Source organism: Salvelinus fontinalis, chromosome 2, assembly GCF_029448725.1.
Source record: "Salvelinus fontinalis isolate EN_2023a chromosome 2, ASM2944872v1, whole genome shotgun sequence".
NCBI classification, from domain to species: Eukaryota; Metazoa; Chordata; class Actinopteri; order Salmoniformes; family Salmonidae; genus Salvelinus; species Salvelinus fontinalis.
In genome coordinates, this window is record NC_074666.1 from 93,764,413 (window position 1) to 93,777,484 (window position 13,072).

At 43.3% G+C, this 13,072-nt stretch overlaps 1 protein-coding gene across 1 annotated transcript; it reads right to left on the minus strand.

Moving 5' to 3' along the window:
- Positions 1-9,824: 9,824 nt before the first annotated feature.
- LOC129832061 (uncharacterized) lies at positions 9,825-12,401 on the minus strand. The gene is made up of 3 exons (XM_055895807.1): positions 10,523-12,401; positions 10,260-10,341; positions 9,825-10,062 (listed from the first exon to the last, which is right to left on the minus strand). The coding sequence occupies exons 1-3, from the start codon at positions 12,050-12,052 to the stop codon at positions 9,944-9,946; spliced, it is 1,731 nt and encodes a 576-aa protein (XP_055751782.1). The 5' UTR covers positions 12,053-12,401; the 3' UTR covers positions 9,825-9,943.
- Between the last annotated feature and the right edge of the window lie 671 nt (positions 12,402-13,072).

The following is a 13,072-nucleotide window of genomic DNA, read 5'->3' on the forward strand; positions in this document are numbered from 1 at the left end:
TCTCAAGGTTCACTGTTTGTTTTATTGTTCACGTAAATACTTGTTATCTAATTTGTGTTCTTTCTTTTTCAATGCAGGAGTTCGTTTTAAATTCACTCAATATCGTTAGTCTGAATGCTAGGGGTTTGAGAAATCCTACAAAGAGGAAAGCTTTATTTTCATACTGTAAACGCAGTAAGCAGATTTTGTCCTTCAGGAAACTCATTCGGGTGAAAGTGATTTGAAATTTTGGAAAGCACAATGGGGAGATATGGCCTATTTCAGTCATGGATCAAATCATTCTGCTTGTGTTTTGACACTTATTCACAAGTTTAAAGGTGACATTCTAGAATCCACATCTTCACAAGACGGCAGATGGGTCATAGTAACTGTTAAACTTGACAATGCTATTTTCATCATCTGTAATGTATACGGACATAACTCACATGCTCCTAATAAGACCCCTTTTCCCCAATTTACCAGGAAAGTACAGGATTTAAACATGTAGATTTTAATGTAACACCTGATGCATCTGCTGATCGTTTTCCTCCTAGAACGAGTCAAAACCCTCAAAATAGTAACATTATTATTACATTATGCAAGGATCTCTGTGTTGAGGATGCCTGGCGTTATTTCAATCCGGATGCTAAGGGTTATATACCTGGACCAACAAAACTATGTCACGTAAATCTAGAATAGATTTATTCCTAATTTCCCCTTTTTTGTTACAATTTGTTATAGATGTAGATCATCAGTTGGCTCTCTTTTCTGATCATCAAGACAATTGTGTAGTTTAGACTAATTATCTGGCCTAGACTAATTATCTGGCCAGTTACCGAGGTTACCTAGCCAGCTATCGAGGTTACCTAGCCAGCTACACTTTCAAACAAAGTCAACAACGCAGCCACTGCTAGCCAGCCTACTTCAGCAGTACTGTATCATTTTAATCATTTTAGTCAATAAGATTTTTGCAACGTAAGCTTAACTTTCTGAACATTCGAGACGTGTAGTCCACTTGTCATTCCAATCTCCTTTGCATTAGCGTAGCCTCTTCTGTAGCCTGTCAACTATGTGTCTGTCTATCCCTGTTCTCTCCTCTCTGCACAGACCATACAAACGCTTCACACCGCGTGGCCGCGGCCACCCTAACCTGGTGGTCCCAGCGCGCACGACCCACGTGGAGTTCCAGGTCTCCGGTAGCCTCTGGAACTGCCGATCTGCGGCCAACAAGGCAGAGTTCATCTCAGCCTATGCTTCCCTCCAGTCCCTCGACTTCTTGGCACTGACGGAAACATGGATCACCACAGATAACACTGCTACTCCTATTGCTCTCTCTTCGTCTGCCCACGTGTTCTCGCACACCCCGAGAGCTTCTGGTCAGCGGGGTGGTGGCACCGGGATCCTCATCTCTCCCAAGTGGTCATTCTCTCTTTCTCCCCTTACCCATCTGTCTATCGCCTCCTTTGAATTCCATGCTGTCACAATTACCAGCCCTTTCAAGCTTAACATCCTTATCATTTATCGCCCTCCAGGTTACCTCGGAGAGTTCATCAATGAGCTTGATGCCTTGATAAGCTCCTTTCCTGAGGACGGCTCACCTCTCACAGTTCTGGGTGACTTTAACCTCCCCACGTCTACCTTTGACTCATTCCTCTCTGCCTCCTTCTTTCCACTCCTCTCCTCTTTTGACCTCACCCTCTCACCTTCCCCCCCTACTCACAAGGCAGGCAATACGCTTGACCTCATCTTTACTAGATGCTGTTCTTCCACTAACCTCATTGCAACTCCCCTCCAAGTCTCCGACCACTACCTTGTATCCTTTTCCCTCTCGCTCTCATCCAACACTTCCCACACTGCCCCTACTCGGATGGTATCGCGCCGTCCCAACCTTCGCTCTCTCTCCCCCGCTACTCTCTCCTCTTCCATCCTATCATCTCTTCCCTCTGCCCAAACCTTCTCCAACCTATCTCCTGATTCTGCCTCCTCAAACCTCCTCTCCTCCCTTTCTGCATCTTTTGACTCTCTATGTCCCCTATCCTCCAGGCCGGCTCGGTCCTCCCCTCCTGCTCCGTGGCTCGACGACTCATTGCGAGCTCACAGAACAGGGCTCCGGGCAGCCGAGCGGAAATGGAGGAAAACTCACCTCCCTGCGGACCTGGCATCCTTTCACTCCCTCCTCTCTACATTTTCCTCTTCTGTCTCTGCTGCTAAAGCCACTTTCTACCACTCTAAATTCCAAGCATCTGCCTCTAACCCTAGGAAGCTCTTTGCCACCTTCTCCTCCCTCCTGAATCCTCCTCCCCCTCCCCCCCTCCTCCCTCTCTGCAGATGACTTCGTCAACCATTTTGAAAAGAAGGTCGACGACATCCGATCCTCGTTTGCTAAGTCAAACGACACCGCTGGTTCTGCTCACACTGCCCTACCCTGTGCTCTGACCTCTTTCTCCCCTCTCTCTCCAGATGAAATCTCGCGTCTTGTGACGGCCGGCCGCCCAACAACCTGCCCGCTTGACCCTATCCCCTCCTCTCTTCTCCAGACCATTTCCGGAGACCTTCTCCCTTACCTCACCTCGCTCATCAACTCATCCTTGACCGCTGGCTACGTCCCTTCCGTCTTCAAGAGAGCGAGAGTTGCACCCCTTCTGAAAAAACCTACACTCGATCCCTCCGATGTCAACAACTACAGACCAGTATCCCTTCTTTCTTTTCTCTCCAAAACTCTTGAACGTGCCGTCCTTGGCCAGCTCTCCTGCTATCTCTCTCAGAATGACCTTCTTGATCCAAATCAGTCAGGTTTCAAGACTAGTCATTCAACTGAGACTGCTCTTCTCTGTATCACGGAGGCGCTCCGCACTGCTAAAGCTAACTCTCTCTCCTCTGCTCTCATCCTTCTAGACCTATCGGCTGCCTTCGATACTGTGAACCATCAGATCCTCCTCTCCACCCTCTCCGAGTTGGGCATCTCCGGCGCGGCCCACGCTTGGATTGCGTCCTACCTGACAGGTCGCTCCTACCAGGTGGCGTGGCGAGAATCTGTCTCCTCACCACGTGCTCTCACCACTGGTGTCCCCCAGGGCTCTGTTCTAGGCCCTCTCCTATTCTCGCTATACACTAAGTCACTTGGCTCTGTCATAACCTCACATGGTCTCTCCTATCTTTGCTATGCAGACGACACACAATTAATCTTCTCCTTTCCCCCTTCTGATGACCAGGTGGCGAATCGCATCTCTGCATGTCTGGCAGACATATCAGTGTGGATGACGGATCACCACCTCAAGCTGAACCTCGGCAAGACGGAGCTGCTCTTCCTCCCGGGGAAGGACTGCCCGTTCCATGATCTCGCCATCACGGTTGACAACTCCATTGTGTCCTCCTCCCAGAGCGCTAAGAACCTTGGCGTGATCCTGGACAACACCCTGTCGTTCTCAACTAACATCAAGGCGGTGGCCCGTTCCTGTAGGTTCATGCTCTACAACATCCGCAGAGTACGACCCTGCCTCACACAGGAAGCGGCGCAGGTCCTAATCCAGGCACTTGTCATCTTCCGTCTGGATTACTGCAACTCGCTGTTGGCTGGGCTCCCTGCCTGTGCCATTAAACCCCTACAACTCATCCAGAACGCCGCAGCCCGTCTGGTGTTCAACCTTCCCAAGTTCTCTCACGTCACCCCGCTCCTCCGCTCTCTCCACTGGCTTCCAGTTGAAGCTTGCATCCGCTACAAGACCATGGTGCTTGCCTACGGAGCTGTGAGGGGAACAGCACCTCCGTACCTTCAGGCTCTGATCAGGCCCTACACCCAAACAAGGGCACTGCGTTCATCCACCTGTGGCCTGCTCGCCTCCCTACCACTGAGGAAGTACAGTTCCCGCTCAGCCCAGTCAAAACTGTTCGCTGCTCTGGCACCCCAATGGTGGAACAAACCCCCTCACGACGCCAGGACAGCGGAGTCAATCACCACCTTCCGGAGACACCTGAAACCACACCTCTTTAAGGAATACCTAGGATAGGATAAAGCAATCCTTCTGACCCCCCCCCCCCCTTAAAAGATTTAGATGCACTATTGTAAAGTGGCTGTTCCACTGGATGTCACAAGGTGAATGCACCAATTTGTAAGTCGCTCTGGATAAGAGCGTCTGCTAAATGACTTAAATGTAAATGTAAATGTCATCACTTGATTTCCCTGAATTTACAAGCTACTAAAAAATCAAAAGATACTCGAGGATATTGGAAATGAAACAATACACTTCTTAAAGATACTGCTCTCATTGAAAACATCAAATCATTAGCTAAAGATATTTTTACAAGAAAAGACTTGGGTCATGGAAGTAGATGGGAATTTTTCAAATATAAAGTCAGAGTGGTACCCATTAAACGTGCCAAAGAGCTGATGCAATTAAAGAACCATAGAGAAAAGGAGATGATGAGCAAGCTTGACAGTTTTCTAAAGAAAGATAATCTATCTGAAGAATTAACAATGTTTTATGCAAAGATCCCATTACAATATAATCATTTGTCAATTCCTTTTATGAAAAGCTTTACAGCTCTCAATTTCAGGAAGATGGTTGTGAAAGCTACATTTGCCACATTCAGAATTGTGTCCCGGTAATTGAGGATGATTTCCACTCAGTTTGCGATTCACCTGTGTCAATTGGAGAAATTAGAGAGGCTCTGAATTCAATGAAAAAAGGGAAATCACCTGGCCCCGATGGCCTGTCAGTTGAATTCTATAGACAGTTTTGGGAGTTGCTAGAAGACCCGACTTTCAATATGTTTCAAGATTGCATTAAAAATGGGGAAATGGTCTCCGCTATGAAACAGGGCCTTATTTCATTGATTCCGAAGCCTGATAAAGACCCTTCTCTCATTGACAATTGGAGACCAATTACTTTATTATATGTTGATTACACATTGATTGCTCTGGTTTATGCCAAAAGATTAAAGAAAGGAATAGATACCATTATAAATGAGACTCAAACAGGATTTATGAAGGGCCGTCACATAAGCTCTAACATTCGTTTAGTCTTGGACCTTATAGATTATTCAGATGCAATTGACTCAGATGCGGTTGTCCTATTTCTGGACTTCTGTAAAGCCTTTGACACAATTGAACATCAATTTCTCTTTTACTTTTTGGATTTGGTGAAAATTTTATTAAAGTAATTTGCATGTTTTACAAAGATATAAATTGTTCTGTGCTACTAAACCTTAATACTTCCAAAATATTTAGTATCAACAGAAGTGTACAACAGGGATGCCCAATTTCGCCATTTTTATTCATTTTGGTTGTGGAACTTCTATCTTTTATTCTGAATGATGCAAATTTGTATAGCTTAACCATTTTTAACAAAGAAATCAAAATTTCCCAACTGGCTGATGATACTACTCTTTTCTTAAGAGACAAAGACCAGGTCGCACATGCCCTTAATGCTTTAACTGCATTTTCTATTGCATCAGGATTAATCCTGAATGTTTCTAAATGTGAAATCTTATGTTTATTTGACTCTGATGATAAAGAAATTGATAATATTCCTGTAAAGGACTGTGTTAAATATTTAGGAATATAATCTGTCAAAAAAACACTTAGTCAGAAAACATTTGAATTTCTCTCCTAAAATTAAGAGAACTAAAAAATATATTTAATAATTGGCTACAAAGAGATCTTTCTATACTTGGGAGAGTATTTCTGTCCAAGGCAGAGGGACTGTCTCGTTTTGTGTACCCCTCATTATCGTTATGTGTAAATCCAGCTACTTGTAAAGAGATCAATAAGACCTGTCTTGACTTCATCTGCAAAAATAAGTCTCATAAACTAAAAAAATATGTCCTTTCTAACAAAAGAGCTGAAGGCGGTCTAGAAGTGTTGGATTTTGTTGACATAAATAACACTTTCAAGGTAAACTGGTTGAAAAAATGTTTGATCGATATTTATTCAATATGGTATTTCATTCCAAATAATGTGTTTAATAAATTGGGAGGACTTCAATTTTTACTGAAATGTAATTATATTCCTGAAAGATTACCTGCTAAATTGGCTAGGTTTCACCAACATGCTTTAATGGCCTGGAAAATATGTTTCCTGCACAATTTTTCCCCTCATAAAGCTCTTTTGTGGAATAATTCTGACATAACTGTAAGGAATAAGTCATTGTTCTACCCCAGCTGGCATGAGAGAAATATTGACTTTGTTCTTGATATTTTCGACAACAAGGGTAATATTCTCACATATGAACAATTTATAACATTGAAAGAGTTTCCAATACCTTTCAGAGAGTTTATTTCTGTATTCAAAGCCGTAAGTGGTCTAACTACACTTGTGAAAAGTCATCTTAATTTTGGGAATGATCACAAAGTTTATCCAGAACTCAGATTGGAAGGCGTGGGCTTACTTGAGAGATCTTGTTGTAATAAATATATAAGACAAATTCTTCATTCACAAAACCAACTTACACCGAGAGGAAAGTTTTTCTGGAACATGCTTATTCCTGACTTTGTCTGTAAAAATGCATGGTTAAGGCCTTACAAATACTGTATACCAAACAAAGTTAAGGAAGTGCACTTCAAAATTTTACATAAGAGATATATCCATGTAATTTTTTATTTTTATTTTTCCGTTATTTTACCAGGTAAGTTGACTGAGAACACGTTCTCATTTGCAGCAACGACCTGGGGAATAGTTACAGGGGAGAGGAGGGGGATGAATGAGCCAATTGTAAACTGGGGATTATTAGGTGGCCATGATGGTTTGAGGGCCAGATTGGGAATTAGCCAGGACACCGGGGTTAACACCCCTACTCTTACGATAAGTGCCATGGGATCTTTAATGACCTCAGAGAGTCAGGACACCCGTTTAACGTCCCATCCGAAAGACGGCACCCTATACAGGACAGCGTCCCCAATCACTGCCCTGGGGCATTGGGATATTTTTTAGACCAGAGGAAAGAGTGCCTCCTACTGGCCCTCCAACACCACTTCCAGCAGCATCTGGTCTCCCATCCAGGGACTGACCAGGACCAACCCTGCTTAGCTTCAGAAGCAAGCCAGCAGTGGTATGCAGGGTGGTATGCTGCTGGCTATGATTTCCAAATTTTTGGCTACTGATGATATCTGCGTTTTCCGTGAAAAAGGTGAGAATCTGTCTCACTTGTTCTTTGAATGTAAATTTGTGTCAGAATTTTGTGAAAACCTTGCAAAGTACTTATTTACCATTATGAACACTGCCTATATTTTTACCATAAAATATATAATATGTTACTATTGCAATGATAACAAAATCACTGAAATTATTGTTATTTTTTTAAATTCTTGTTGCCAAATACTTTATACACAAACAAAGATTCCAAAATTCTATACAAAATTACAAATCTTTCTGATTGAATTTAATTATCTTATTAAAACATTAACCCTAGTGAATAACAACAAGAATAACATCTTCATGAATCATTATAATAAGATCTTTTCAGAGTGAATATAATTGCACTTAAATTGTTTATTTTTTGTATTTTATTTTATTGATATTTTTTGTATGTTTGAGTATTGTTAATACCTGTGTTTGGTTTTCTAGACATGTTTGATGTAGCAATATAAGTTGATTTTTGTATTATGAATTAAAAAATAATAAAAATAAAAATATTTAATGAGAATACATATCATAGTGTTACAGTACGTGCTGTTGACAACCTACCCCGAACTCAAACAGGAACATGGATTTTGTGAAATCTGTTGTGAATGTATAGTAATGTTTTTACAATTGTATAACTGCCTTCATTTTACTGGACCCCATAAAGAGTAGCTGCTGCAGCTAAAGGGGATCCACATTAAATACAAATATAAACCCAATGTACCATGATAACACATGCATCAACTTGTTTTGACATATCACATGGGATATGACAGTTCCTGATTCTGAGATACTGTAAATCAACAGACCTTGAGAGGAGATAAAAGAACATCTGTTGATCTATTTCACAGGTTTCTGGTGGTTTCTAAGCATTCTACATGTGTTGGGGAAGGAGGGTGGGATCTCTCCAGAGCATCTAATTACATCAATCATGTCTTGCCATGCATGTGATATGAGATAATGTTATGTACCATGCAAATATACATTGCCTAAGGCTGCAGTGCTATACTCCATGGAGACAGTGTTCATTGTTCATTTTACATGATGGATATATGCTACTCCATTTCATACAATCAATCATCAATCAGTACAATTTATTTATAAAGCCCTTTTTACATCAGCAGATGTCACAAAGTGCTTATTCAGACACCCAGCCTAAAACCCCAAATAGCATGCAATGCAGATTTAGCAGCACGGTGGCTATGAAAAACTCCCTAGAAAAGCCGGAACCTAGGAAGAAACCTAGAGAGGAACCAGGCTCTGAGGGGTGGCTAGTCCTCTTCTGGCTGTGCCGGTGGAGATTATAAGCTACATGGCCATTAAGGCCAGATTGTTCTTCAAGTACTGTAGTTCAAAGTTCTTCATAGATGACCAGTAGGGTCATAAAAATAATGTGGTTATAGAGGGTGCAACAGGTCAGCACCTCAGGAGTAAATGTCAGTTGGCTTTTCATAGCCGAACATTCAGAGGTTGAGACAGCAGGTGTGGTAGAGGGAGAGAGAGAAAGAGGTGGGGGCGAGGGAGAGAGAGCGAAGATCGAAACAGCAGGTCCGTGACAAGGTATCACGTCCGGAGAACACACATGCCTCTTCATGTGATACATGATGTTTGGCTGTGCTGTGTGAAGTGTTATCTTATGGGTTTGGTGATTGCTCTGTGTGAAGCCGTATTCTGCATTGCATCATGGAATGTGATGTGAAATCCCTGGGCCTATGGCTGTTGAAGCTACTCCACTGCACTGCTGCTGTGAGCAGGAGTGGGAGAGAAGCCATGCTTTTATTAGACTCTTGTTCTGTCACTCATTCTCCTGCCTCTCCATCTCAAAGGCTGACAAATATTTTGAAGAGTGGTTAAAGAGGTGGCTGTGTGCACACACACTCAGACTCCAACTCTATTTATAGGTTTGTCTTATTCCAGAATACACCCATAATTGTGATTCACAAAGTATGGTTCTATGTTTTCCACTCTGTGATTAAAAGTAGTTCTCAGAATAGAGCATTTTTGAATTGACCAAAGCCCTTCTCCCCCGAATGCTCAGTTTGGCCTGGTGGCCAGCTCTAGGAAGAGTCTTGGTGGTTCCAAACTTCTTCCGTTTAAGAATGATGGAGGCCACTGTGTTCTTGGGGACCTTCAATATTGCAGAAATGTTTTGGTACCCTTCACCAGATCTGTGCCTTGACACAATCATGTCTCTACGGACAATTCCTTCGACCTCATGGCTTGATTTTTGCTCTGACATACACTGTCAACTGCTGGACCTTATATATTCAACATACAGATAACATCTCAGAGGATTGATCTAGCTGCAGATAGCTAATTCTCCTCTATGTGTTTTCCCCTTGCTGCTAATAAGCTCTTATCAATCTAACTAAATGAATAGAGAACATCTGGTTATCTGACGGTCTATGCAGCAACTATTGTATTAGAGACAAGCTCTGGTTATTATATTTTACGAGACAAGTCAGTTAAGAACAAATTCTTATTTACAATGACAGCAGGTTAACTGACTTGTTCAGGGGCAGAATGACATATTCTTACCTTGTCAGCTCAGGGATTTGATCTAGCAACCTTTCGGTTACTGGCCCAACGCTCTAACCACAAGGCTACTTGCCACCCCAAGTCCTGCCAACTCAAAAACTGCACAATAAATGTGTAATCAAGGGGGAACTAGCACATTTCTCTGAGAAAAGCTACTTCAGTGCTACCAATCATCCAAAACACTTGAAACTCTTGTAAAATAATTTGCATTTATTTGATCAAATAGACTTTGAAAGGGTAAACATGCAGAAATTCCTCTTGTCAAAAGTCTTGCTGTTACAAAAGTAGTTGTTCATGCAGCGTAACAGGTTACAGGTTCTTCTTGGTGAAGCGCCTGAATGGCTTCATCATTGCTGAAAAGACCCTGACAATCAACGATCGTTTTTTGATAGGCTGAGATATGGAGGGAGAAACCTCTCCAACTGGAGCTAGAAACACAAGAGAAATGGATGGGGTAAGAGAGAAAGAGAAATTGAGCGAGAGAGAGAAAGAGAGAGAGAGAGAGAAATACAGTATAATAACGTTGAAAAATAACAGTGCTATGAGTTTGGTAGGCATACTCTATGTTTCTAACACACACCTAAACAAAACCACAAGCTATAGCAGAACTCTAAAACATCCTTACCTATGCAATGTCCATCAGTAGAGGGAATCTCAGTCTGTTCCTGGACTGAATGGCAGTCCTTTTTGTTTCCTCTCTTGGAACGCTAACAGGAGAAACGTAAAGAAAATGGTACAGAGAATAAATAAATAAATGGAACACTTTTGAATCCAAGGCAACAATTTCAATAAAACATATTTATCACATGTATTTTTGTCTTATCATAGCCACATCAATAACATCAGCACCTAACTGGAAAAAAAAAAAAAGCTAACTCCCTGCTATACCTTGAAGTTGATCCTGAGTTTGGTCATTGAAAAGCAAAGGAAGCTCCTTCTTGCTTTCTGCTCAGCCCCCCTCTCTGTCTCAGCCTGGTCTGATGGGTTTGTTGCAGCAGAAGCTGGTCTTGACGCCTCCTTGCATCCCTGTACCAGCTGCTGGGTCAAGGACTTTACCAGGACTCTGTCAAATGCAGGGTCCTGGGAGGAAATAGCTGCTTGCAGGGTGTTATAAGAGCCAAACTCCTCCATGAGGTTTTTATGTACACCTCTGAACACCCTGTGGATGTGCAGGTTCTGGGAATATGCCTGTGTCCTGGAGAATCTGGATGCAGCACAGAACTCAGACAGGACTTGTCTGATGAGTTGCTGAGATGTTTCTGTCATGTCTGCTGCCTGTTGGGAGGGTCCATCTAGGGCTGAGGGTCTGATCTTCGATAGCAACCGTATCACCAGTATGGTGACCAAACACATGACATCATCTTTGCTGGAGTCCATCAAGTACTGCAGTAGGAATGCAGTGGCACTGCTGATGTCCGGGGTGATTAAGAGCTCCCTCAGATGGCCAGAGCTGCTGGGGATGCACACCTCCTTCTCTTCAATGTCAATCCCATCTCCCTTTGGTACCAAAGAGGTTCCCTTGCTGGTGAAAGACGGAGTGGATGATCGAAAAGAGGCTTTAGCACTCGGTGGTCGGCTGCTGTCAGTCATTGGACTGTTACGATGCAGGGGTTCATCTGTGTGTGCCATCATCTTTGTCTTTGTGTCACTTGTAGAAATCTCTGGCATTTTAGAGTCCCTGATGTCGATGCAGGAGCTCCTGACTATGGGGCAGGTCAGATCAAAGGGCACTTCGTCAGGGATGGGAGTGCCAGGGAGGTTGATCTCTAACTCACACTCTGACCTAGGACCCTTTGAAGAGCTGGACAAGGAACTACGACCCTTTAAAGAAGTGGACAAAGATGAACAGCTTCTAGGGATGTCTTGGCAGACTTCTTCACTGTCATCCTCACTTTTCTCAACCTCCTTCAGCACAGTTCCTACCATATCGTTGATCTGAAGGAGCTCCCTGGAATCCTTCATTCGCCCTAAGTTTGAGATTTCACTCTGGATAGCAACCAGGATTTCCCCAAGGGTCTCTTTGGAAGAAGCATTTTCTGTCCTTTCGGATCCGGATGGCTTCAGCCCTGTGAAGAAATCCTTAAGTGTGTTCTTCATACTGACGCAGATGGTCTTAGCTGTTGACCAAAGCTTCTCCTCTGATATTTGAACACTCAATTCAGTATCATCCAGTTGGGAGCCCCCGTGGGAGCACTGTAAAACTTTCCCACTTCTTTCCAGTAGCACAGTGCCAGTGGACTCATTTTTCTGGAAAATAGTCGCCATTCCTTTGACAAAGGTTTCCACTAATCCAGAGGCTGTATTTTGAGAGGACATGGAGGCAATCTCTGATGGCGAGCTAGATGATAAGCCAGCCTGCGGACTTTTCTGAAGACCAGTATGGCTGATCTGTGTGATAAAGGAATGACTGGATCTCATCAGCACTTTACTCACTGCCTCTTCTGCCTGAGTCTGAAAGTCATTGCTAGAGAGCTTCTTAATGCTCTGAATCAGACTAGTAGAGGACTGCGTGATTCTGACACTCTCTTCTGAGCTCAGTTGAGAACATTGAGTACTCACACTCAAGTCTTCATTGGGTGAGGGTGACTGGGAAATAGTATAGTCATCAAGCTCTGATAGGACACCATCAACAATCCAACAAGCCTCTAGGGACTCATCAGATGAACTGACAACGTCCAAGGATTTACTCTCCACTTTTGATAACTCTGACTTGTAGATGGAAAAAACACTGCTAAGAACTTCTTGAGTACTGGTATCCAGATTGGAGAGACAGAGAGCTAATATTGGTTGGCTCTCACTATGAACTCTACTAAGTTTGGTGCTGGGTAACTGGACCTCAACAGTTGAAACAGTTGCCTTTTCCAGGGTGTCTGAAGACTCCTGAAGAGAAGCGTCCTTAGCCACACCTTCTTCTCAAGCGGATAGAGTTAAAAGGTCCCTCAGCTTTGCTCGTATAAGGCCGTAGAGTGTGCGGGCTGGAGAGAAGGTTATCTTCTGTGAAGACCCTGTTTTGTGGTCATTTACAGGAACTGGCCAATCAACTGCTTCACATGTGCCTTCAAATGATGCTATCGTCTCCATGCCTCCCACAAATGCCTTAACAATCACTGTGGCAGTGGAGGTTACAGATGTCAGGGCTGTAGAACTGGTATTCAGGGGTGCTTCAGTAAAGCTAGGAGCAGCACTAGAAGGCCTAGAGGAAGGAGCCATGCCAGAAGAGCTGCTGACTTTCCTTGTAAGGATGGTGCTCACCGCCTTGAGGGCTTTAGACTGAAAGTCGGGGCTGGAGAGGGTCTGAAGCTTTCTGGCCACCACACTGGTAGAGGATCCAGTCTCTTTGAGAAAGTGAGTGGTTCCTTCTTTCCCAGATGGACACTCAACATCAAGGTCACATTGAAGATTGGTCAGAAATTTAGACCCCAAGATTGTCATCTTCTT